Source organism: Lynx canadensis, chromosome A1 (assembly GCF_007474595.2).
Source record: "Lynx canadensis isolate LIC74 chromosome A1, mLynCan4.pri.v2, whole genome shotgun sequence".
In the NCBI taxonomy this organism is placed as follows: domain Eukaryota; kingdom Metazoa; phylum Chordata; class Mammalia; order Carnivora; family Felidae; genus Lynx; species Lynx canadensis.
Window position 1 is genome coordinate 191,757,310 of NC_044303.2, and position 27,673 is coordinate 191,784,982.

A 27,673-nucleotide genomic window follows, 5' to 3' on the forward strand; every position below is an offset into this window, starting at 1 on the left:
AGTGGATGGTACTCACACACACGGTATATTCACTAACAGCATTAAACGAAAAGTCTAACTGAAGCCAATAATATCATTTTCTTTCATTTGCTGAGCAAATCTGTATATTAACTAGGATGACATCTCCTGCTTCAGTTCTGTTTCACACTCCATTATTACCCTTCTCTTCTCATGTAATTAAAATGTAGCAGGTAGCTGATACACAGGAGGGAGTGTCTGTATTAAAAATACCTTTTCATAATCAAATTCGAGTACTCATCTCATTTATGATCTGTCTACCTTAATAAATGAACTAATAGTTCATTTTAAAAGCCATATAAAGCTCTATTAACCCATCCTTACACATTTTAATTTAAAGTGACAGGCTATTCATGATTTTTTCCCATTCATTTATTCAATAAACATTTTAAAGACTATGTGCTAAGCACGGTGCTTAAACTTGTGGGCTCAAATATGAATAGTTTAAGGTTCCTGTCTTCTAGAGCTCGTAGCCTAGTAGGAGGGAGGGACAGGAAAATAAAGAAGTACAGGACTGCATGTCCCCCCACCCGCCCCCCACTGCTTGACAGCAGGGAAAGCACAACACAAAAGAAAGAGTCATCAGCTTAATAGGGGAAAATTCCAGAGAATAAAGGAGAAGAAAGAGAAAAGCTTAAAAAAGGCAATGTTTACCGAAGATCCAAGGTAGATAGGCTTTTTGAGTGTATTTCGGACCTAATGGGAGGGAATCCTGGCCAGGCTGCTGAAAGAGCTGAACTCTGAGAACTGCATGACTTTGTGCTGCCAGGACACAGCTGATGGGGCATCTCACTGAGTCTCTAGGCATGCAAACACGTCACAATGTGATGTGCAGCATCTGCTGGGCCAATGCACTTCCCTCTCTGGGATTCCACCTGGGTAACAAGAGACTGGGGCAGGTACAGGCGGGGGCTGGAGGAAGGGCCATTTTAAAGGGAAGGACAAGGGCAGATGTGTGCTTAAGTTGCAAAGAAGCAGAAAACGCGATGGCACAACCAAGGCAGAAGGAATCTGGCCTGCAAATAGCAACGAATGTCTCAGGGCAAGATGGATGTCATGTGGCCCTGTAAAGCCAGAGGGTGGACATCCCCAGAGCAGGCTTGGTCCCTGACACCACTCTAGGTCTCTCTGCTGTGAGGTGCTCCCATCTACCCATGAGATTCCTCTCTCCTCCCCGGAGCATGTGTGTCCTCACTCCCCTCTACTTGAGTTAGTTTGACTAGGTCGCAGTTCCTTGAGCTTTCTCCAAACAGATGATATGTCGGCGCTCTGAGTTAAGGAACGCACTGGCCGTTCTCTTTGGCTTTTACTGTTTTACAATGTGTCCAATTTACAAGTATTAGAATGCCTTCCTCTGACCCTCAGTGGATCTTTATCTTACTTTGGGGTAAATAAATCATGTTTTAGACATTGCACTGAACAAATTCAATTTGTCTTCATGAAAAATAGCACTTGGAAAATGGACAGTGTAGTGTCCTGATTAAGAGTATGGGCTCGAAAGCCAGACTCCCTGTGACCCAACCCCAGCTTCATGGCTTACTGACAGCATGACCTTGGGGCAAGTTACCATACTTCTTGGACTCTGCTCACCCACCTGTAAAACAGGGGAAAAGTGGTGCCAAACTCATAGGGTGTTTATGAAGATTATATGGGAAAAATATTAAGTTCTGAGTTTTTATTAAACAAATAGACATTTCATTTCTTATACAACCATGTATAAAATGGTTTGACTTTTATCATTTTAATGAAGGAAAAGAGAAATATAAGTTAAGGTATCTATTAAACAAGGTATAGAAAACTATAATTTACTGAGGACCTACCATGTGACCTGCACTGACCAGGTACTGGACATCCAGTATCTTGTGCATGTATCGGCACAAAGGCAATTTAAATTTGACAAGCACATACTGAAAGCTGACTGGGTACTGGAACCAGGTTGAGGTTACAAAGATAAATAGAACATAACCCCTGCTCCTGGGAAGTTCCCTGGCATGGTTAGGGCAATGCAGCTGGGTCAGGCAACCTCACTCTCCACTTTGGTTCCATCATCTGCAAAATGAGGAGGTCTGATGAGGTGACTCCTAAGCTTTTATTTTGTCTAACAATGAATGATTTCATACTCAATTGTGCTAAGAGATCAGGCCATCTATTCATAATTCCCAAACCTTTTAAATTTTATCACTTACTAACCACTTCTGCTAAATGATATTTTAGATGATCAATACTGAGTATTTTGGGAGGTCTTCAGAGCCACATTATTTGGACTGGGTTGTTAGAATGTACTGGCAGTAGCAGTAGTCTTCTACAGAATGAGATCACACATGGTCAAGGCAAAATCCAAAAGACAAAACCATAGTGTTCTAACAGAAAGATACCTATGGTCTTATAGATACCTACTTCAATGCAGTCATTTCTATACCGAGTCTTGGGGGAGGGGGGGAAGTGATGTAGTTCATTGCCGGCTAGGCATCTAGTTCCCTGACATTCATGTTAAGATTTTTTTATTATTATTTATTATTATTATTATCTAAGTAGGCTCCATGCCCAACATGGAGTCCTAAGTGGGGCCCGAACTCACAACCCTGAGATCAAGACTTGAGCTGAGATCAAAAGTCCGATGCTTGACTGAGCCACCCAGGTGCTCTCCTACTTTTTAAAGTAATCATCTCTTCACCCAATGTGGGGCTTGAACTCACAACCATGAGATCAAGAGTCCCCTGCTCCACCAACTGAGCCAGCCAGGATCCCCCTCATGCTAGAACTTTTTGTGTTGCCCCACATTGGCTAACAGACCAGGTTCCAGAGGCAGACTGCTTGGATTCAAATCTTTACTCTGCCGCCTTAGAGCTGTGTGATCACAGATCAAGCTACCACCTTGTGAAGTTGGTACCCTATTATCATCTATTCACAGAAGGGTTAAGTTAGGTAATACTTACAAATTACAACAGTACAGTGCCTGGCACAAAATAAGCCTTCAAAAAGTTATGATGTTGATGGTGATAACAACCGCTACCATAACTTAACATGTGCCAAGTTCCATTCTAAATAGCTTGGACTCATCACCTCATGTATTATTCACAAGAATCCTATGAAGAGGTAGGTGCTCTTACTCCCAGGAAACTGCAGCACAGAAGGCCGAGGAACCTGACAAAGTAAGAAACAGAAGCCAGATCTGTATCTAGAGCATCTCTCTCCAGAGTGTGTGAGCCCTTAACCACTCCACTATGATGTAGGGTCTCTCACGACTTTCTGTTGCCAATATCGAGCCTTTCTGTGGGTCAGAGGCTGCCATAAATGCTTAACACAAATGAAGTCACTGAATCTCCATGTCAACCTATGACACAGAAATCATTATTAAGTTTATATTAAATGTTTACATGAATACAACAAGGGGATAAATCAGAAGGTTGAGACAGTGGAGGGAGAGGGTCATAAGAGACAGTGCCAAGAGAAAGAAGATGAGGACTGAACATTCACAACTATCAGGGAACTACTTGGCACAGCAAACACCAATGGCTATGTCAGATGGGAGGGACGTTTGTGGTTCAGATGAGAGAGGGTTGGCAACAAAGATAGTGCCCATTTTGCCAGCTTTAGAGTTTTGTTGAAGAGCCAGATCACTAGCGCAATTAGAAGGAGGAGGTTCATAAGAGACTCTTAAAAACTGAGAATAAACTGAGGGTTGATGGGGGATGGGAGGGAGGGGAGGGTGGGTGATGAGCATTGAGGAGGGCACCTGTTGGGATGAGCACTGGGTGTTGTATGGAAACCAATTTGACAATAAATCTCATATTAAAAAAAAAAAAAGAAGGAGGAGGTTCAGTGTAGTGGAAAGGGTTGGGCTTTGAAGGCAAACACTAGCTCTTTTACATCTTAGCTGTATGTCTTCCAACATGTCACTTAACTTCTCTGAGCATTTTTTTTTATTAAAATGGAGATAATACCTAATTTATAGTTGTTGTGAGAATTAAATGAGATATATATTTTAAGGGCCAAGCACAGTGACTAACAGAATGAACTAAAAGAATAAATGTGTAGTAAATAGTAGTTCCCTTAGGCAGCACAGTGTGCGATGAACTAGGATAGTTTGACTTATGGGTCACAGTATTGGTAAGCCATACACTCTTCCATGGAGGGGAAAACTGAGAATACAAGTGTAACCTTGCCCACCTGCCTTATAACAAACATCAGAATATTCTGCTAAGAGCATAGGAGAGCAAAACCACTTGTCTTCTGATTTACATCTGGGATCAAGAAAACTTGGTTAGATGTTTGTCCAGATTGCTCTAACGGAAGGGTTCTTGCAGCGTATATCCTTGGGGATGGCATAGAAGTCTGACTACAGAGGAAAATTCTGGATATCCAATCTTGGATAAATTGCCAAATCCCAGAAATACCTTCATATGACATCATTCTCTTGGTTCATTCTTACTCAGAAGGTTTGATTATACTTTCAACTTTCCCAAGTTGCAAATTATTGAACATTTTAGATGTACAAAATAATCACTCTTTTCTGTTGATGATATTTTAAAATCCATGCATAAAATGCTTGACTCTTATCCCACTGATTCCCTTTGCTCTTTCACCCCACATTCTCCAATATAAAATTGGTTAATACCTTACTCTTTCTCACGATCTTCACTGTCAGTAAATTACTATTTGTGGAATAGAATTATAATTCTAAAAGAATAGGTTTTATACTGTGATTGATGGAAAAATATGCTTTTAACTTGCAGGGAAAGATCAATTTTCTGACACTTCAGCTCTATTTGCTCAAATGCATTACTATTATAAAGCACCAATTATGGCTAATAATGGCATTATTCTCAACTCAGTAAGTACTTGGTTTGGTAAAGCTTTAAGAACTCTCAACTTTGGCAGTCAATTTAGTTAACTACAGGAAATAGCCTATTTCAAATAGATTACTACCTTACTGTCATATTGCTCCCCAAGCTCACATACAATCAAAGTGAATTGTCACTCAATATACATTTACATATACCTTTCCCTATTAAGCTTGCTAAATAAAACACACTCCAGAAGCCATATGTGTATGATGCCAGTTTTAAAGATTTGAGTTCATATCCTCCACCACATTCACCGCAAAATCTTTCAGGTTCTAGAAATTAACTTCATAAGAGATTAGGTAAAAAACACAGAAATAGGGGGTTAGGGGGTACATGAGTTCCAGCTAGGTTCCAATGGGAAAGTAATCAATTCTATCTTGCTCTTGGACCCCCCACCATCCAACTATCTCACCAGCCAGAACCTGAGAATGTTCCAGAATATCTTCCAACCCCTTGTCTTCTACATCCAACCAGTAGTTGAGGTATTTATTCAACACCATCTTTTAAATGTCTTTTCCATCTTTATTCTCCATTCTACTGCCCTAGCCTCAGTCTTATTTAACACTGCAAAACAAAAGTTTCTCCACTTTGTAAGTTCATGAATTATAAAATAAAAACATCACAGAACATGCACATCAACAAATGGCAATTGTGGTCACTTGGACTTAGGACCAAAGGGACCCTGGATACCTCTTAGAACCATAATCTCTAAAAAGATTCAGCACTCAGTCTTCTCAAAGGGAGTCTGTCTGGGAAGTACAGGCAAAAATTCTTATCTTGGGTAATGAGTGTAATAAGAAACAGAGAAATGGAGTTACAGGAGGATCCAGGGTTTTCCCAGGCAGCTATAGGAGCATCAGGCAGATGGAGAAAAGTAGCCCAAACAGAAGATACTTCCCCCGAAAAGGCAGGGAAGCATGCCTCTGCACTGTGTGTTAAGGATAAAAATAAACTTTATAATCCAGAAAAGGCAAAAATCCACTATCTTATTTGGGATTTTCACATGAAAATCTTACTGGTAACTTACTGTAATATGGTCACATTGCTCTATACAATAGGATTTATTTTTATGGCCAATCTAATGATTTACTTTTGACATCACAAGAAAGGAAAGTAATCTCAAGGCAGATTACTATCCACTATGCTTTCACTAAAAGTGAAAGTACTTACAATGCCAGAATCTCTAGGAAATCTAAAGGGGAAAAAAACCCGCAGAATGACTCCAGAAATCGTATTTCCAGGATTTTCTTTTCATTTGAACTTCAACAAGTAAATGTTCAATGTGTATAGTAAGTACCCTTAAGTACCTATAGCAAGAATTTCTTCAAAGAAGCATAAACACAATTTTTACTACAAAAAATGAAACATGGCTCTGCTCTCATTTCCATCCTGCTCTGGCAATGGCAAAGAGCATTGCCCTTCTAAAAATCAAGGAGAATCTCAATGAAATATAGTAATGAGCTACCCGGCATATACAGACCGTTAAAACTCTTAAATAATTCACAAAGCCTCATTTTACTCAGGTATTTCTACCCTCCACTTCACAAAATCTTTCACAATCACTACTAAAATTTGGGAAAACTTAGTACTTTGAATTTTTCCCATATTTCTTCCTGCATTATTTACTCAGAGGGCTTAGAAACTACAGCATACACAGACACGGTTATCAAAATGAAGGGAAACCATATGAGAGACTGTAAAGGAGGGAAATGCCTCCAAATTGAATTACCAGCCTTTGGAAACTAGAGATGAGATAGAGGTGGATCCCCAAAAATAATGTGAACAGAAATACTTTTAACCAAATGCCAGGCTACAAGATCTTTTGAATCCTACTACCACTACTTTTCCACATTCCTTTTTCTTTGTCCACACGTTCCCTTCCCTTCCCCCAAGAAGGGCTGAAGAAACATGTGTTTTTACTTACAATTGTGAAGTTCATGACTTTGAGAATCCAGATGGTCATGGCCAAGTTCACCAGTATTAAAATCATCAGGAGTAGGACAAAGAAATACAGGCATCTTTTCCGCCAGCCATAAATGCCCACCTTGTATACTTGTGGCCCCTCAGAGCTGGGCATGGAGCTCCGGTGGTGTGTGTACTGTTCCTGAGGCATCTGAAATAGACAAGGCAAGAGAGACGCACTCACGTTAAACTGCTGAGAGGAAGAAAAAAAAAAAAGAAAAAAAAATCAACTGATGAAGAGATATGGCTGGCTGCCGTCTGTACGTTTCCATCCTCCTGACAACTCCAAAAGTCAGTTTCCCCTGGACAAAAGTATCTCCTCTGGACACTGTGTTAGTCCCCTCATTTTACACAGTCATCTCTCATGATGTATATACTGAGACATCCACAGGTGCGCATACCCTGGGAGGAAGAGACCCTTAGGTCTCTTTTTCCAAATGATTCTTAGAATTCCAACCTCTTCGTGAGGGAGATGCTCAACCGCCTACCAAAGTTCTGAGGGCAAAATTCAGAATTTGTCTGAGAAAATAAATGAACCCCAACAGTTCATCACGGTGGTATAATAAATGCTATTCAACTAATTTATTTGGTGTGTGGGGGGTTGCTAAATGATCTCAAATGCAGTCATTCTGTACTGCCAAAAAGTCGGGGAAAAGTAACAATTTTTATCTTCTCCCTATTTCAGAGTTCAAAGTGATGCTGATGGGCATAGATTAAGCCCCACCAGACTCAGAAATCTTCAAATGGTAGCTGGTGCTTAAATGCCTCCCGTAACAGTAACCTCATTACATGATGAATTAGTCCTTAGGAGTTACAGGATTCCAATTGTCATCAATCAATTCACTTATTTAATAAACATTAAAGAGGCTCAAAGTCAAGGAAGGTGTGAAAATGCCTTCCAGGAGCTTGCAGGTTAATGGGAGGAAAGAACTCATTAAGTAGTGATTACAGCACAGTGAGATAAGTTAGAGAAATATTTGTCAAAGTTAAGTAATATATTAATCCTCCTTAAAGTAAGGAAGCTTTCCTTAAACCCTGCTGTTGACATGAAAGATCTTTCTCCTACCACTACTGCTTAAGTATCAACACAAATCTAAGTAAACTTATTTCAATAAAATTCTGAAACCAAAACTGAATTTAAAATTAAATACGAACAAATCAACCAATGTGTGTCAATCAAAATGGACAATAACTGACTTCTACAAAGGTTGATGATTTCCTAAAACTAAGTGACATAATGTGGTACCAAGGACTTTAGCACAGCATCTTCTCAGTCTATCATCCCTATTCTGCCATGAGCCATGTGACAAAATGGCCCCTACTGTTTTTCTCTATTCAAATACTTGCACAACCTTTCTTTTGGGATTTTTTACTTCATTTGCCCTTCACCTAAGCATACTCCATTCCCTAAGAATAAAGCTTGCCTCTTTTTATTTTCATCTTGGTCAAGATCAATGAAATGTGTTGTGTGCAGTACCAAAGTGACCATGGTGACAAACAAAACGTGGGCTCTGAAATCACATCATTGGTTATTAATTCATCTTCCAGATGGGCTGGAATATGATTACTTTATAGTTTTTAGATAATCATTAAAATGTACACATAAAATCTAAAAATCCCCTTGAGAACTCAAGGCCTTTAAACATCACTGGTATTCTGAAAAGCCTAGTGAATTCTTATTTATGATCAACGGAAATGCTCAATGAAGTCCTACATGACATCTGTCTTGTTTTGGACACTATCCTAGCGCCAAAATCAGGTCCTAATATAAATATTTATTTAAATATATGTGTATGGAATGAATGAGTGAAAAAACAAATACATAAATGACAAATGAATGATTTCCCATCTAATATGAAATCCTCTGCCATCTGGGAGTGTATAGAAGCTTAAGTCCAACACCACAGGAAAATTAATTTTTAGTATCCCTGCACATTTTCACTTAGGCTTCCAAAGCGCTGGGTTCCCAACCAAGCAGTGAAATTTACGCTACAAGAGGATCTCCATTTCATAACTCAGCTCCTTATAATTCTATAGATCAGGGCTGTATTGTAATAACATAGAAATGCAACAAAGTCATTTCTCGCTAACTTTTTTACACACCAAGATCCCTTAGAAGGAGAAAGAATGTTTTATAAGTTTGAAGGAAATTACGCCTTTATTTCCTATTAAAACATATTCTATAAATTAAAGAAATGATCACATAATTGTAAAATCGTATCTGCAAGGTCCTTTAACTCCAATGAACTAATTTTATGAATGAGCTGATTTAAGCCTAGAGTTGACCAACTTGTGCAGGAATACAGGGCTTATAGCAGGGCAAGGACAAGAATAACTGTACTGGACTCTAGTAGGTATGATGAACAATGAGAAATAAGAGTACAGAAGCTAGACATATTGCCACCACACCAGCTGCTTTTTCTTTGACATTTGCCACAACCAATGTGGGAATTACGTAATTTAGCTATAAAGTGGAAACAACATGTTCAATAAATATTTAGAAGACTCTAGCGATACGGATATCACACTTGTGACTTTTTTTTTCATACAAAGATTGTTATACCTTGACGAAATGCAGTGACTGTCTCTATTAGGGTTTCTCAATCCTGGATACATATCAGATAGCTATGGAGGCTTTAAAAACACCTATTAAATAATAGGTGTCTATTAAATAATAATCACAAAGGTAGGACTCAGGCATCAGCATTTTTAAAGTGTCCCATGTAATTTGGTATAGACAAGGTTGCATACCACTTGTCCAGAATAATCTCCCTCAGCCTTGACTATGCATTAGGGTCAAAAACAAACTTTTAACAAATACAAGTTCTGAGCTCTATGATGGAGTTATAATTGCAAAAAAAAAAAAAAAAAAAAAAAAAAAGGTAATACAATTAATTAATTAATTAATTTAAAAAACTCCCTAGGCTGTTCCAAGCATTTGGGACTACTTCTCTAAAAACTGGCCTTCAATATATTTTTTAATAGTATGACCACTGCAAGAGAAAAAGATTGCAACAAATTCTAGAATATGCAACAGCAAAAAAGCAGAGCTTCTCTGAGGGCTTGGCAGGACTCTTGCGCTCCTAGGGACCACTGGTATTGACCACCATGTTTACTGACTAGCTGAGGAGCTTGAAGCCAGGAAGGAGAAGTAGTTCTCTTTCAAGTCACACAACAAATTAAAGGCTGAGTGGGGATCAGAATTCGGACCCCTCGTGAACGATGTAATGGCCTATTCTGTATGTAATGAGGGCTCTTAAATCTCTACCACACCAACTGCCTACTTAAATAAGCCACGTAAAACAGAATACTCCAGTTTGCAACTCAGATGGTAAGGGAAGAAGGAAAGAACAGGGAAGGGAGTGAGCAATTTTGTATGAATGGTTACAACAGGAAGCGAAGCCAACCAAACATAAGGAAATGCATACATCTGTTACCAATAATCCTGCCGAGAAAGGGAAAATTTAGATATGCTGAGTACACTAATTTTTCTAGTCAAAAACTGAAACATGTTGAGATGATAAAAATATAAAAAGAAAGATAGTCTCCAATCTGTGTTTCTTCTTCATCCTCCCCAGTAGAAATCCTTCCAGGGAATCAAGTTTCAAGTCCTCTCTTGTCCAGGTTCCTTTCATGACTCTGGGAGGCACCCTAGTAATACATTAATAGCACCATACAATTTTTGTCAAATGGGCTAAAGTTAAGATGTTTTAATTACAACTAGTTAAGACTGTGTATTTTTCAAATTCCCTTTATGTTGGGTGGCTTTGGAGGATTTACATTAAGTTTGGAGGTCCAATTAACAGGAAGGTGAATTGGGGGTTCATATAGTTTGGGTACAGTAATAAGTATTTACGTCATTTGCAGACACTTCCTTGTAGAGGGTACATTATTTCTAGTCCTCCTCATGTAGCAATGTCTTCCAGAAATTCTTCTTCCACCCTTGGTGCCAACTCACCGAGTATGGTGTCATGAAGGTAAAGAACCCAAGTACATACACCTTGTGATGTAAACGTATCCTGTGATGGCCAGCACCAGAAATATCTGGGTAGTAAAGAGCCAGATGCCAGCTGGACTTTTTTTTTTCAATCATTAGATATGTAAAATTTCAAGTGAGATCCAATTCTCACTGACACTTAGTCAAAACAGAAATTCTCTCTTGACAAGAATATATCCAATTCAGCATATAAAATTATAGGTGCTCCATACAGTTTTTATTTTTTATGGGAATCATGGAAAATAGAATGAACCAGAATTCTTACGTTTGCAGGTTATGTGCACTGTGTGTTTATATTCTGTTTGTAAAGTTGCATGCTTTACACATCACCATCAGCAGTAATAAAATCTCAGTTCTGTTGAAATTGCCATAGGAAGCAACGATCTTTCTATTGTCTATACAAGAAAGTGATAGTGCTAAACAGCTGTCATATGAAGAGGCAATCTACAGCTATGCAACCAAAAAGTATGGAAAAAGTATGTCAGTTAATTATTAACAATATCATTTTTCTGGATTTTATGATAGGTCTTTTAAAAATTAATGATTTCTTTTCTCACCCTAAACATATTCATGTTTTTAATTTGTATTTATATTTTTTTTAGTTCATTTTTCCCATTAAAACATCCCCCCAAATTATTTAGGCTTCAGGCCTCACAAAACCTGGATCCTCCCCTAGCCCCTGCCATAAAGGACCCTAGGCATACGGCAAGCCCTCAGTGGGACACCACTGTGGGACATCACTGCTTAGCTGAACACACTGCAAGGTACTGTTATCGGTCTTCCATTAGGAGTGACTTTTGGACTTCACAGTGGATAAGAACCACTCCAGGGTAATTGATTAAATGCACATTCCCAGGTGCATTTATGCCCTAATTCAGTAGGGCATCTCAGGAACTTGTGTTTATTAACAAGCACCAAATGATTTTGATAGATGTGGCTCAGAGACCATGCTTTGAGAACATGAATTTAGATCTAACATAGAGATACATCCCTGGCCCAGTCGATGGCTCACCCATTTTCCTCCCATGTCTATATAGAGTATATATAAATATACATATATAAATATGAAGGTTGGCAGAGTAAAAAATATATATATACATATATGTGTATGTATATGTGTGTGTGTGTGTGTGTGTGTGTGTGTGTGTGTGTGTATAGACAGAGAGAGAGAGGGAGGGAGAGGGAGAGAGAAAGAGTCATATTTTTTTACTGTGTCATCCTTCACATTTTCACTGCTTTCCTACACTGGTGCTTCCATTTCCACCATCCTCTTTCAGCAGGATACTGAATATTATGCTCTTTACAACCTTTGGTGTCTTGGTTTTTAAACGTGCCGGTATCTTTTCTGCCATGAGAAAGAGATCTCAGCTTACATGCATCTATATCTATTGTACTGCGCATGTGAATTTTAAAAAGGGGTCCCTCTATCCCAATACCGTCTTCTTGAGAATCATAAGACTAGGACTTTCCATCAGTCTTTGGGAACCTCTTTAATTGTTACACAACATATTTTACAGTGATATGTGTAATCTCTCTGAATATATCCTAAATGCTTTTAAGTATGTAAAACTTTTAACTCCAGGAGCAACTAAACAATGGTATGTTTATGTGTGTATGTAATTATATAAAATATGTGTGTGTACATGTGCGTACGTGCATACACTTATTCAATGAATAAAAATGAAGCCAAAACAACATAACCAACACACATCCTCCAGTAACACAAATCTATAAGATCACAAATAAAAGAAAGTAAATTTACACAATTTGACTCCCTTTCCAAATACACATGTGATTATACTGATGTCAAAAGTAGGCTTAGATCTAAAGCATTATTCTATTCCTTTATGAGCCCATTTTCAGTGTTCATTTGTTTATAAACAAATCCAGTTGACTTATAGATCATCTATGCCTTGCACACAAAATGCAGGGGAATTGTATTTCTCATAGAATGAATATAGTGGAGCTTACTGTTGTTTTGCCTTAGATAGGAAGGAACTACAGTCAAGGTCATACCATAATATAATAACCAAATATCATCACGGGTTAATTAAGTAGCTGCTAAATATAATAGATGCTGAGCTTCCAAAAAAGGTCATTTTGGATGCACATATTACTAAAGCATGGTTTTGAAAGCTGCAGTCTTATGGTCTCACACATTCAAACATTCTTACCTGGGATCACGTAACACTAGAGAGTCAAGGCCTGATCCTAATTTGTCAGCCTTCAGGACAGTATCCTTTCACAAGACCTCTTCTTAGGGTATATAGCCCTATTTGTTTCCCTGTTGCCATTGCAGCCATCACCAATAGCTTAGTGACTTTCTGATAGCCATGAAGCTTTTCTGAATGGACTCACAAATTCGCAACACCAGTCATAGGAGCCACTGGAGGATTTGTACAAATCCCAAGTTTATGGCGAAATCAGTACAAAGACCTTTAAGCCAGGCCAGACTAGCTGGCCCCTGAACCCTGTAGCTATTGCTCCCGAGGAAGCTGAATTATATGTTCAGCTTAAGGTCACCAACACTAAGCTTCAGAGTGATGAGCCACACTTCTTTGACAAACCTTTGACATCCTAACACGGAAAGATGATCATACTCAAGTGATCATACATTTCATACATGTTGACTTCCCTTCCTCAATCTAATTGACACCAAATAGCTACTAGCCAATCTCAAACTCCCCAGTTCTTAGATTTCATCAGTTGCTATAAGGTGGATGGAAGGTCCTGGGGCAGAAACCCATACAGCTGGCATACTTTGTGAGGCTGAGTACATATTCGAATCTAATACTGCTGTAAGTCCTCATTTGTCTGCGCTCAGTGTTTTTATTTCCACAGAGATCTTCTTCAGGAGAAGAACAAATGTTGTCCTTTTCTCTCCCCAAATAAAAGAGATACCTAGAGAATAGTTAGAGCATCTGCATTATCAATCTGCTATGGAGAAATGCATTATGTTTTGAGAGCTGGTTTTAAAATAACTAGTAAACTTTCTAAAGACACATATAAGGCCACCAAGTTTCCTGATTATTTTTCTTTTGGGCCTGTAAAATTTTAGACTATGATCCGCTCTACTAACAAGGTAGAGTTGAGAACAAGGAGGTACTGGCATGCATTTCACTTCTGCTTGCCAGACTCTTCTGCCCACTAGGCTTTATAAATATCTTGTTCCATAAGGGAATTTATAGGGATGCCAATGAGTGCAAGTCTGTAAAGTTATGCATAAGAGGGAAGAAACATGGCAGAGCATGGACCTGGCCTTCAAAGGGAATTCCCAATCACAATCTATTTTTTCAGCAAGAAAAAATATTTTGGCCACTAAGTTCCAAGTACCACAGCAGGTCCTAGAGATACGTAGGTCTTCAAATGAAGGAGGAGGATCGTATTTCTGCTTTCTTCAAGCTTGTACTTTCATGGGAGAGATGGACAATACTCTTGCCAACAGATTAAGCCATTAGATCTAAGTTAGGTGTTAAGAAGGAAATGAAGAGGGTTCCTTAGGAGAGGATGGAGAGTGATCCACTCTGATCATGGAAGGCCATTCTGACAAAGGGACAATTAAAAAGGAGAACACATTTTTCAACAGAAGACACAGCAAACATTCTGGCCATAACAGCCTGTTTAAATTAAGCAGGGTTGGTGGCAAAGCTGGTGCTGAATGAGCTCAGTGGACAGACTAGTTTGCAGACAGAGACTCTGGCCCACCTGGACACCTTGTAAGTTATGAAAAGGAGTAATGACTTAAAATGGCCCAATGAATAACTACCATCTTATTTAGAAATAAGACCAATAAGACAAATCACGGGAGCTAGGGTTTGTTGATAATGATGCTGCATGTTAATATCTCCAGTACATTTACAAGTAAACATGAATCACCTCACTGTGTACGAATCTAACCAGTTTATGTAAATAGCAGGACTGCATTCCCCCACAGCTGCATCACAGTATCTAGGGTTTGTGTGAAATCACAGTCATTTTGGATTATCTTGGCACGAAAATAGTTTTCCATTAGCCATGTTAATTTTGAGGTCTCTGATTTCAAACTATCTGCTTTCCAGGGTTGTTTTCCATCAGCCATCCAGATAGCACATTAGTCTTGGTTTGTTAATATTTGGCACAATTTAGACAATTGTAACAAACTCATCACTTTCGGTTGTGATTTAACAATCAGCACTTTTCTTATAAAAATTCATCTGTAAGAACAAATGCTTGTTTATGTGAAACAGTCTAAGAATGGCATCTTCTGTTTAAACACGTATGTGGATTAATTTAAAAGTTAGGTATTCCACAGTTTAGTTTTCTAAGAATTGGAATATGTAAGTGTTGAACAATTTTTACTGAAAAAAAACTAGACGAGTGTATGTATTTAAAAAAAGCTTAAGAGTACACATTTAAAACCTTTTTTTGTTGTTGTTCACACTTCCAGTTTCCCTCCACAGAAGTGACTATTACTAGTTTTTTTATCTTTATAGAAATGTTGAATAAATATGCAAGCTTTATTCAATATGTACACACATGTTTAAATTTTCCCTTTTTACACAAAGAATGGCATATTTAAGGCTCTTTATTGTTCTGAATCTAACTTGGTTAGATTCTGAATCCAACTTAATATAGCCAAGGGATAGTCCCATGAAAATATACATAAATTTGTATTTAAGTTAAACAGTTTGAAATTATATGGATACATGATATTTTACCTAGCCAACATGTTAGTTATGAGCACTGAGTTTGTTTCCAATAATTTTCTGTTACCAAGGCTTATTTTAACAAATAAGTACTTATCAGGGATTCTCATGACATTAGCAGTAAAAAGATGCCCTGTTTCTTGGACCTTCTATTCTAGTGGGGAAAACAATCAACAGATAAACAAACCAAAATGAAATTTTAAACTTATCCTTGAGAAGGCGGCTTAGGAAGAAAAAAAAAAAAGAAAGAAAGAAAGCAGGAGGAAAGGATAAAGAGCGGGAGCCTCTTGTCTCAAGGATGGTCAGGAAAAAACTCTATAGTGGAAAGATTTGTGACAAAAGCATCAAGTGAGAGAGCAAAGCATGAAGACATCTGGGGAAAGCACTCTGGTCAGAGGAAACAGTATAAGCACATGCAAAGGCACTGAGGTGGGAATTCAATGGGCAAGTTTGATGGACAGCGTGGCTAGACCAGAGCGAAGAAGAGGGAAAGTGTTTGAGAACCAATTTGGGAGTGCAGGCAGAGGGGTGCACACTGGGTCTTATAAGCCACTGTGAAAGTCCTAAGGAGGGTACTGATTATGCTGTTAACTATCTGAGAACCGAGGCATCAGAGGAAGAGGGTCCGATCTTCGCTTCGGGATCTGTAAGGAAGAGAGTACTGCAACAAGAATGCAGATAGAGAAACCAGGCACCTGTGATTACTGCTATTGCTCAGGGGCTGGTGGGGGCAGTAGCCCAGACTGGAGCAGCGGTGAGAGAGAAGTTGGTGAGGTACGACTGTATTTCAAGTCTTTCTGGAAAGTAGAGCTAACAGCATTGCTGCTGCCAGAGACACAGGGTGAGGGTAAGAAAAGGAGAGGAGCTGGGGAATGCCAAGGGTCTGGTGTGAGCAGCTGGGTGAAGGATGGTACCATTCGTCATGATGGGGAACACTAGGAGAATAGTGGGCTCGCCGGCAGGTGGTGGATGGAGTGTACAGAGGGGAGAGAGAGAGGTCAACTCGATTCTGAAATGCATAGAAGAATCCATGGGGGTGGAGTCCCAAAGGCACTTTGAAAGGAGTCTGGAATTCAGGGGAAAGACTGGGCTTAGAGATTAAATATTCAAGTCTCCTGTATATGAATGTTATTTAAAGCCCCAGTAACGTAGCATGCATGTTTCATCTGTGTCCAAATGTGCCTCAGAGAAGTCCTGAGAAATGGAATTGCTAGGTCAAGCTGCGTATGTGTGGGGAGTGGGGGTGGGGGGGAGGGGACAGTGTTTCTTATAGATATTACCAAAGTTCTCTTCCAATGTATAATATGCCTTATACTTACATTCAAAAGGTTTATTTCTGATCAACTGGAAGATATTTCAGTATAATTGCGACCATTACTTCTCACCATCTCTGAGAGTTAGAAGTATGAAGTGCCAGCTGAGGTAGTTTTAAATGGAAATATATTTTTGAAACACACACACATATTTGTACTAGGGACCATTAGATACATGAGCTAATACATTCTTGGCAATACCCTGGAAGGTGAATATTATTAAAATCATTTCATAAATTAAGATTCTGAGGTACTACGGAGTGAAGGAAAGTCCTCAAGGACAGCTCTAATTAGTATGCTGGTTAAGGTCTGGACTCAGAGTGAGGCCCAGTGTTCTTTCCACCGCATATGGAATGTGGCAAAGACTTGCCTTTCCCTGAATGTAACATGAGGTGTTTAGAATTACCATCCTTGTGTACTTAGTGCCGCATGTGCTTAAAATGGCGTAAGCACGGCCACCGCCTGACAAGTCTGTGCTTTCCTTCAGATCCTCCCAAGCTACTGTTCTGGGCATTTGGAATACATCAGTGAGCTGAAACACAGATGCCTAATCTCACGGCAGTGGTGAGAGGCAGTGAAGGGGGACACAGATAACAAATATGAAACCAAAGTATATTACACTTATGTTACAGGGGACAAGTACTAGGGGTAAAGGACTCCCCCTGATCAAAAGACAGGAAAAGGGGGATCAGAAGTATGGGGGTTGGGGGAATCAGAGCAGGTTCAATTCTTAAAAGCATGGGAAGGGTTAAACTCATGGAGAAGGTAATATCTTAAGAGACTTGAAGGAATCTGGAGAGTCACTGAAGCTTTGGCTGTGCATAAAACGTGGACATCATTGTAACGTGGTTCTTGATGCTCCAAAGTGATGACTAAAAGAGAACATGTAAACTGAACACCCTTAAAGAGGAAAGATAATTTCAAACACCTGACCACAATTTTAATCGTATCATTTTCACATGTGCACTTGGCATGCATCTACCCATCAGAGCCTCACCTATGGTCAGATTTTGTTTTTAAAGAATGTGACTTTTTAATGTTTGTGTAAACAGTGAGGGAGGGGCAGAAGAGAGGGAGACAGAGGATCCAAAGCAGGCTCCGCACTGACAGCATAGAGGCAGATGCAGGGCCTGAACTCACAAACCACAAGATATAACCTGAGCTGAAGTTGGATGCTTAATCTATTGAGCCACCCAGGCACCCCCATGGCCACCTTTCTTAACAGGAGTGACAGTCCTTTGCAGCAAACCAGCTGTGTCATACAAGACCAATGTTTCTTAAATCCCTGTGATGACTCCAACCAGAATCAGTAATGAGGATCCCAGTTGAGCATCTAGAACTCTTCTGTGACTTGGGGATCAAGCCATGTAATAATAATGCACATGACTCAAATACTTAAGACCGGACAATGAGATGCAAGCTGGAAGGAGACACAAGCAATATAAAGTTGAAATCATTATTTAACAGGAGAAAACCAGGTTCAGGGAGACCAGAGAGTAAGTCAGAAATAAGGCCAAAGTGGGCCAGAGAACCACAGGCTTCCCACAAATCCGGGCTTTGGTCTTTTCAGCTGTTTGACATCACTTTCATCAACTACCACGGGCACACCTTCGGAACAAAACCCAACGGCAAATCACAACAAACCCATTGGTTTGCTAGCCCAAAGAAAGCATGCAAATCTGATGACAAATGCTTGTTTAATGGTTACCATGTGCCAGACACTGTTCTAGATGCTTTACTGAACCTATATAATTCTCACAGTCATGTAATTATGAGGAAGGCACTATTATTATCCCCACTTTACAGCTGAGGCAACTGAGAAACAGGTTAAGTCATCGACCCAAACACAGTTGGAGTGTTAAAGCAAGAATTTTAATTTAGATTGTCTGGCTGAAAAACCAATCCTCCTAACTCATGTTAAATGATCCCACATAGAAGTGTCTACTTGGTCAGAACAGCCTGATGACTAATGAAAAACATGTTTTTGTGACAGTTTGAGCGTGAATTTCTCAACATGGATATGAACTGTAAGACAATTCATCAATACTACAAATACTATGGCAACAGTAGTTGCTGGGGTACATGTTCCTTAAGTACAGGCATCTTTCCCAGGTAATAAGCCATCTTTGATGTGTCTCTGGAACCCATAAACTTTTACAGCATCATGAAAAACAGCTACAACAAATTAGGCGCATCTTTTAATAGTGATTCAATAGTTCCATAAAATTAGAATTGATCCAGTAGATTTTCCCCTGACAATTCTGTTTGGTAATGATCTTTTGCTGTGCTCTCAAATATTTGCAATGAAATCTGTGGTCTGAAAGGAAATGCTATTTACCTCATTTTTAGTCATGTTATTTGTATGTATGTATGTAAGGAAGTATTTACATGTTTTTGTTTTGTTTTAAATCAAGGCGTCCAGAAACAAACACGCTAACAATAATAGTGAAGTTATTACGTACTTGGATAAGTACCTGGCATGCCTCCATATATGTATGTATGTATGTCTATTAAGCTATAATTTACTTCCAGTGAAAAACACAAATATTAAGTATTCAGCTCAAGTTTTACAAATCTGTACATCTGTGTAAACAATATCTGATCAAGGCAGGGAATGTTTCCAGAACCCTAGAAAGTTCCCTTATGCCCCTTCCTAATTAATCCCCATCCCTAGAGGCAGTGACTGTTCTGATTCCTAGCACAATAAAAATTTTAATTCCATGTACAATACTATGATGTGATTACTCCAAGGAATATCTGACTTCAAAACCTGTGCACTAGGCATGCTGTCCTACTGCATTTTTGCTCAGTAGATACCTACCCATGACCTACTCGACAATGCCCTCTAAGAGAGTCAGGTCATAATGCTTTAATTTCTTTCCTATGCATCTAGAATGGTACTTTATGTACCACCCTTAAAAGAACTATAAAAGAAAGGTGATTCAAATTTTTTTTTTTTTTTTTTTTTTTTTTTTTTTTTGAGAGAGAGAGAGAGAGCAAGAGCACCAGAGCAGGGAAGGGGCAGGGAGAGGGAAAGGGAGAAGGAGAGTGGGGGAGACGTAGGGGGAGGGAGAGAGAGAGAACATATCTTAAGCAGGTTCCACACCCAGCACAGAGACCAATGCAAGGCTTGATCTCATGACTGTGAGCTGAAATCAAGAGTCAGACACTTAACCAACTGAGCCACCTAGGTGTCCCTCAAATCATTTTCTATATTCTGAGGTTCAGAAAAGAAACCCTACTAAAAGATTACTATTGAAAACACCTATAGATCAGGAGGGTGGGGTTAGTGAATAAAGTGGACACATAACCCTCTCAAAGTAATGGGAACAACTCAGATCCTACTACCTGCCATGCTGTGGGAGACCACACTAGTGACACCCTTCTTTACCTCTTTCTAGATTATCTAGATTTATAGATAATATCTCAGAATGTCTAAATCCTTTGTAATTAGTTAAGAAAAAAACACTTGGTGATCCAAAATGTGCCTTTAGGCCAGCCCTTAGACTGTGATCTGCTGTTCGCATCCTTGGCCTGGCAAATACCAGGTGTAGTTTTGTCTACAACAGAAGTGATGCCACAAGCCTTGGAAGATCAGGGCCAACTTTGGGAGTTAATGTGTGTCATTACGTGGTCATTACTTAAGGATATTAAGAAGCATCCTTAATAGAGAGAAGAACTGGCAACAGGAAAATGGAATGATATTTAAAGAGAGAGAGAGAGCGAGCTGGAATGAGTATAGGACAAGAGAGATGATGGCGGACAACCACAGGTAAGAACAGGAAGGAAAGAAACAGTGTGACTCTGCCTGTCCGCTATTCCTAGGTTCTAAGTAGTCTTCTTTCATGGAACATGCCATTCCCACTACCACAACCCTAACCGGAGTTAGGACAACAGGGTGGTGTCTAATGTTTGCTTGGACGAAGGAGCTAACAGCTGATATTTATTCACTGAGCTCAAGAAGTACAGTTTCCGTGGCTAAATACTTCAACCCCAGCTGGTAACTAACTGCAGGGTTTCCAAGAGTTCAGAAATATGTTATTTAGAATTCAGGGTGCTCATGAGAGAGTCTGATCCTATCACCTCGCAAAGGAAAGTGGGCTGAACAAGGAGGGAGTTTCTAATCCCTGGCAATATAGTTTTTTATCGGGAAACTGGGCTTGTGTTAATAGGTGCCACTGCATTATCAGTTACAAAGAAGAATAAAGCCTTAGCTCCACATTCACCTACACACCCGGAGCTCCGTTAGGACAGCCACCAGCAAAGGTTTTCGAGCAAGCCAATCTCACAGGATTTATACACTTAGTGAACCGTGGTGACACCTTCCTCCCCAAGTCCTACAAACCTCTCTGACAGCAGGCCAGGGGCCACAGATTACAAGGCTTCTTTATATAAAGTGGTTCACACTTGGCAATTGGAATTTGAAATAATAATGAAGACAATCACTTCTTTGTGTGGCAGCAAAGGTGAAAGAGCACAGTGGAATCTGGAGAGAAATTCGGGCAACGCAGAAAAAGTAACTTGGATAACTCAGGGTAAAATATTCTTTCCTCTGCTGATTGTGCCCATACGTCTTTTTATCATGGTTTGCCTATTTCATTCTTTGCCAGTCTGTCTCATGCTGTCTTAGTCAATATTAAATGTGTGTGTGTGTGTGTGTGTGTGTGTGTATATCTCCTTCTGCTATAAGATCATCTCACCTCCCACTCTTCCTTCTTACTGTGCCACTTATCCCATAAAATCACTCTCTTCCCCTTAGGTTAATATAGACGTTTGGTGTTCTGTTCATGGAATATGCACCTGGCAGATGACTGGAACTGAGTTCAGGGAATCATATTTTTGTCAAGAGGAGTTTAAGTAGAATGTGTTCAAGAAAGGTAAGGAGAATAACACAGGAAAAGAGGAGGGACATATGAAATAATTCAAGATGCCCATCCTTGGGAAAGGAAGACTTGGACCTTCATAAAGTAATGGGAGAGCTTTAGAATTCCAAAAACGATAGATTATGAGAAACAGAAAACACTCTAGTGGCATCGGATCCCATTGTACAGGTGGGAAAACTGAGATCCAGCAATTAGTGAAGTCAGGACCTATCCCAAGATTTCTGACCACTTCTATCTTTACTCCCTTTCTTCACCTCACTTCTGCACCAAGTACCATCACCCATCTCAAATGTGGCTCCAGAGCCCATGACAAAGGGCATAGGTTACAAAGCGCAGACATGAACATTGGCTCAATTTGAGGAGAGTTGAGGTGAGAAATGACACCCCAGCTGCCTTGCAGAGTAGAGAGGTTCTCCATCATTGAAGGCACTGCCAACCCATGTGGCTGATATCTGTCAGCAATGCTATAAATGGCATCCCTGCAGTGGATACTGATTTAACCACATCTTAAACAAACCCAGTTCTGTGCACAGTGTCTGGCTGGCTTCAAAAGAATCACTCAGAGAGCTTTTAAAAATATAGAGACTCTCCAACTCTAATCTCTGGAATTCTGATTCAGGAGGTTTTGAGAAACCATGGAGGCTGGTGATTTCTGAGGAAACTTCCAATACTAAGATTCCAGTATGTTTCTCTCTCTTTTTGTTTGTTTTGTTTTGTTTTTGAGGCTTGCCTTCCAAAGTATCACTAAGTTATCATTACTGAGGCGATGCATATAACATGTAGTCCACACCAGACTCATAGTCAAGAAACAAGAAGCATGGCCATTGTCGCAGACTGCCTGTGTCCCTTAGACAGTCTTTTGATCTCAGTGTTCACTTTCCGGATCTCAGTGTCTGCTTCCATAAAGTGGAAGGAATAGATTACTGAGGCAGTGTTTTTCAAATGTATTTGTTTATTTGGTTTTGTTGTTGTTGTTGCTGTTCTTGTTGTTTTGTTTTTTGTTTTTAAGCATTTGTGGCCCCAACTGTCCATGCCTGTCCTACAGGCATCCTCCCTGGTGTTCACTGATAATAGATAGGCGCTGATAGGCTCATCATCGGGCAGAAATCTCGATCTGAATTTGTGGGTTCCTACTCCATACCCAGAGGGTGAAGCATGGTTGGCTGTAACCAGTACGGTAGTATCATCGCATGGGACCAGTGGGTACACAATCCAGTTCTGGGTGTGTATTCTGAGATGCGAGGGAAAGTCTACATGGGACAGGATCCCTTCCTGATGAAAGGGGCAAAGTCTCATGAGGAAAGGTGTTTTCCCCTTCATGCCCTGCCACCTGTGCCCTGACTTAGACATGATGCACGGACATGAGCACGGGAAGGTCAGCTAAAGGGCAGAAGATGGGGAAGCAGAAAGGAAGCTGTGTTCACTGGGGACAGTGCTCAGTTGTCGCACTAGCTCTGGACTGTCCAAGCACGACCTATACCTGTCCACGCCAAAAGCAACACCTTATACCTTCAGACTTCTGTGAGCAGAGTTTCTATTACTGTAGCCAAACAAGTTTCACGGGCACTGCCTTTGAACTCCCTTTTCAGATGAAATCTCCTGCAAAACCCCAATACAGACAACAAGTCAAAGTAGCTGGGCTACAGTAGAAATACGGAGAGGGTGTTTCCAGTTCCAGAACCATCCTTCCCCAGATTCCTGACGAGGTTCTTCCACGGAACCAAAACCAGCCAGGACCAGCATCTCTTAACGTGGAGACCCCATGAGAGATCCTCAAATCTTCCCTGAGACCTGAGAGTTCTTCACCAATCTGTTCTTGTGTTTTTCTTTCTTTCTTCCTTTTTTTTTTTTTTTTTGATGTGATTATTTGGTGTAAATTTTGTCCTAGAAAATATAGGTCAGATTCACAACTAATGCCTACTACCACACAGCTTTGGTGTCTGTATTTGTATTAACCATGTGATCGCGTGGGTGACAAATGACTCCATTCTAATTTTCATGAAGAGAGAAAGGAGAAGAATGTGACACAACATAAAATGGCACATTCCTTCAAGGTGCAAATAAAAGGACAGAGTGAAGGTAGATGGGAAGAGAAAACAGCTGTTGAAGAATCAAGTGTCTGTCCAGGATATAGGAATGTAAGTGTGCTGGGATCAAAGTAATCTCTGGGTACGTGTTAGTCCCATATTCATGGTGTAAACCTTATTAAATTCCACGGGGCGCCTGGGTGGCTCAGTTGGTTAAGCGTCCGACTTCGGCTCAGGTCGTGATCTCGAGGTCCGTGAGTTCGAGCCCCGCGTCCGGCTCTGTGCTGACAGTTCAGAGCCTGGAACCTGTTTCAGATTCTGTGTCTCCCTCTCTCTGACCCTCCCCCGTTCATGCTCTGTCTCTCTCTGTCTTAAAAAAAAAAATAAATAAACATTAAAATTTTTTTTTAAATTCCAATAATGCATGTTCTACATAAGAAACCAAAGTTCATAATCTGAATGTTATGAGATATATTTCTCTGTATTTAATGCAAAATTTTGTTTTAGGACTATGTTTATTCAAGAATGATTAAAACAGAGAGGTAGTATCTAGGTGGGTATTTTCGGTTTGTACATATGTGACAGTACAATAAAATAATTAAGTCGATAATGAGGGCATTGATTTCCCCCACAAACACCCTGTTATGAAAGGGGTTTCCATATTACTCATACTCAAGAAATTCTGCACTACAGGATGGCCCAGGTCTCTTCCGGATGGTCAAATCCAAGATTCTATGAACCTCCTAACCTTATGAAAGTAGAATTAAACACTTTCACCAATAAATGGTACAGGTATGGCCTTAAAGATGTTTTTTTTTTAATTAAAAATAATTTAAATAATTTCATTCATCAAAATAAAGCCTATGTATCCCTTTATCTTCCTCTGAAAAACTTTGTCTTTATGACAAAGTGTCAGTGGGCAGGGCCTAGAACCAACTGGTCACCACAATCACTCACCCATCTGCACCTGGTCCATTCACTCAACACCCCCAGTGGGAATACCTCTGGATGGAAGAAATAGGGGTTAAAAATAAAGCCTTAAGAGCCTGCTCCCTCGCTGCTTGGGAAATCTGAACCCCTGGGCGTTGCCGTTCTTACAAAATGTGCTTTCTGATTGCTTCCAGAAGGCACAGCGGGGCAGACTGGCCACAGGGTCTCCCATCGTGTTAGAGGGTAAAACGATTCTCACCGAGACCGTGGTTTATCCACACACTTCAAGCGAATGAATTGGTGCCTGCTGGTTTGTGCTGTTTCTAGTCCGCAGGCTTCATTCCTGGTCACCGTCTCCTCCCTCTGCCCTCACTGCCCCCTGTGTGGAGTGGCCACTCCTCTACCCTGTTGCCTGTACCTTTGCCCTGATTCCTTCTCCTCTACCCTCCCACCCCTTCTTTTTCTTTTCAAATGTCAAGGGAGCTTGATTCGCCCCTCCTATACTTCCAAAAAAGGGAAACTATAAAGTTTCTTCCAAGTTTTAGGCGCTGCCGTTCAAAATTCTGTAACCCGGAGCTGCCATTTCACGCCTGCTCTGCTCAGTGCTTGACACAGGCTAAATTTAGACAAGTATGACATTAGAGCTCACTTGAGTCTCCTTTTTCACTGGCAGTGGGCTTGGCTATGGCTCATGTCGGTTCCTAATGTGTCCTGGCATTCTGCTCACCCAGTAGGCACTTAGAAAAATCACCAATGTAGTCACCATCTATGCTGAACTCCAAATGCACATTTGTTTCTGTCCCACATCCTGTGCGTCCCAAACCCTCGCCACCCAACATAACACAGAGATAAGACTGATGAAAAAAATGTTTGCATGCCACTCTTCAAGTAAGAACCCCTGCTGGCCCCCATTTCCCAATTCCTTCCTCCAAGTGCACAACTGTGGAGAACATGAGGGCTGAGAGTGCGGACTTTCCACCGAGAGGATAGAGGTCGGCCTGCACAGACGTCTTACACAGAAGATGAAGGGCTCCAGCCCTGTATCCCTCATTCACCCATCAGTCTGGACTGTTAGCTCCTCACTGAGAGATTTTAAAACTAAAGTAAACACGCACCTGAATCCATTCATTCAACTCTTTCTCCAGCTTGACTCTTGGCCAAGACCCTTTGGAGAGCACAAGAGCTGTCACCAATTGCTCTGCCAGCAATCACAAAGCTGGAGTGAGATTTCGTCCAGCCCTTCCTGAGCTGAACGAGTTTCTTAAGTGCAATTACACAGTGTATTTTCCAAATGCTAAGCACAGAATAAGGTAGAACTTTCCCGGGGTGCGGTATAAAAACCTGTACTGCATTATAGCTGATACATATGAGGAAGGATTATTTAAAAAGTTGGGTTTTTTTTAAAGCACTCTTTCCAGTAAAGTGTAAAATAAAATCAATTAAGGAGCTAAAATTCACCCCATCCTATGTCTGTCTTATAGCGACGATTATGAAGAAACTACTGTTTTCTGTTTCCCTTTAGTTGTCTCTATTTCCAAAATACAGAAGTAGTTTTTGAGAGTAAAACTGTCACTAACTTTTCAACTCAGGATAGTTGAAAACTATTATAGAAACAGAATTACAAAGGTTGATCCAGCATATTTCTAGGCAAACCTATCAGTGGGCTCCTTAATGACAGCCCAAATCCCGTAGAATAATAAGAGATGCCAGGAACTCATATACACATATCTGCTCCCACACTCTGAAAATGTAATCCAAAATAGAAACTTCCAACTCTGATTCCTTGCTAAAATGAAAGCTATTTTCTGCTAAAAACACCCCTCTCAAAGCTCTCATGAAGCAAAGAACACAGATAGTTTCATCTCAAATGATCTTTCGTGCCAACGAACCGTCCTTCCACGCAGATAAGTTACAGAAGGTGGGAACAGGGTGACCGCCCAAGGATTCGCAAACTTTTCCTTTCCCGTTTGTGTTGCTAGCTAAATCCCAACTTTCAAAAGTGTCTCAGTCCTGCTGGAAATCAGAACTCGAAGAGGGTATGGGGGAGGAAAAAAAAAATGATTACAAGTCCACACCGAACGTTTGAAGGGATGGAGTTCTAACTTGCAACACACACGCACACCGGCCAAAAACTCCCAGTACTTGCAAACAAACAGCAGGCTGAGAAAGTGAAAAGAAGCGTGGAAATGTAAAAACTTAACAGTGCCCTACCTCGCTTGTCTGCTTCACAAAGCGCCTGATGAAAATCGCCCACAAGCCCAGAGCCAGCCGAGAGGCTCTGAAGGAGGCGGCCGCTCAGCCCGCCGAGCGTGAGCAGGCCCAGCCTGTGTTCAGAAGCTGCCCCAGTCAGATTTTCCAACTGCAGAATTGCAGCCAAGTCCCTGCCCAAGCCTGAAGAATTTCCTGAACAGCATTCCCGTTCTTTCTCTGACGGCTTTGAAACCGTACTCTGTCTGTACTTCAATAAGGCTTTGTCAGGCCAACTCAGAGCTACTGGTCTGTCTCCAGCTATCAATGGGAAACACATGTGTCAAGCACAGACTCGCTCCCCTGCAACAGCGTCCGTGGCGTCTGCTGGGCTCACATTCACAACCCCAAGGGAAAGGGCTTCTAGAACCAATTCGGATCGTCCAGCCATTCTCCAGGTTCTGCTCTGTGCTGCCAGATGCCGGAGAGGAGTCTTCTGCTGCTCAGCACTGCCCATTTTTAACTTCTTCCCCTGGCAGGCCCGGGCTCAGCCCTGTGAGCCCACTGAGCTCTTGCCAGCCCTGATAACGAGCCTATTTACAGCTGAGAGATTCGAATTCTAATTGAATCTCCCTACCTGCCTTTGCCTCAGTCATTGCTCAAAATCTCAATTGCTGGAGGGGGAACAGTATTTTTAGCATTTCTAGATTTTGGTTCAGTACTTCAGAGTTCTCCCCTCATCCTAGTATGTGCATCTTGGCTGCTGCAACTAAAAATAATGCAATTATTTTCAGGCATTTTAGTTACTGTCTGCTCTGTAACTG

At 40.5% G+C, this 27,673-nt stretch overlaps 1 protein-coding gene across 1 annotated transcript in view; it reads right to left on the reverse strand.

Moving 5' to 3' along the window:
• Positions 1-27,264, reverse strand: part of SGCD (sarcoglycan delta) — a 394,307-nt gene extending 367,043 nt beyond the window's left edge. Inside the window, exons 1-2 of the mRNA XM_030328591.1 lie at positions 26,874-27,264; positions 6,790-6,978 (exon numbers count right to left, since the gene is read on the reverse strand). Coding sequence (XP_030184451.1) covers positions 6,790-6,978 — 189 coding nt within the window. The 5' untranslated portion in view covers positions 26,874-27,264. The remainder of the gene's footprint in view (positions 1-6,789; positions 6,979-26,873) is intronic.
• Positions 27,265-27,673: the final 409 nt, after the last annotated feature.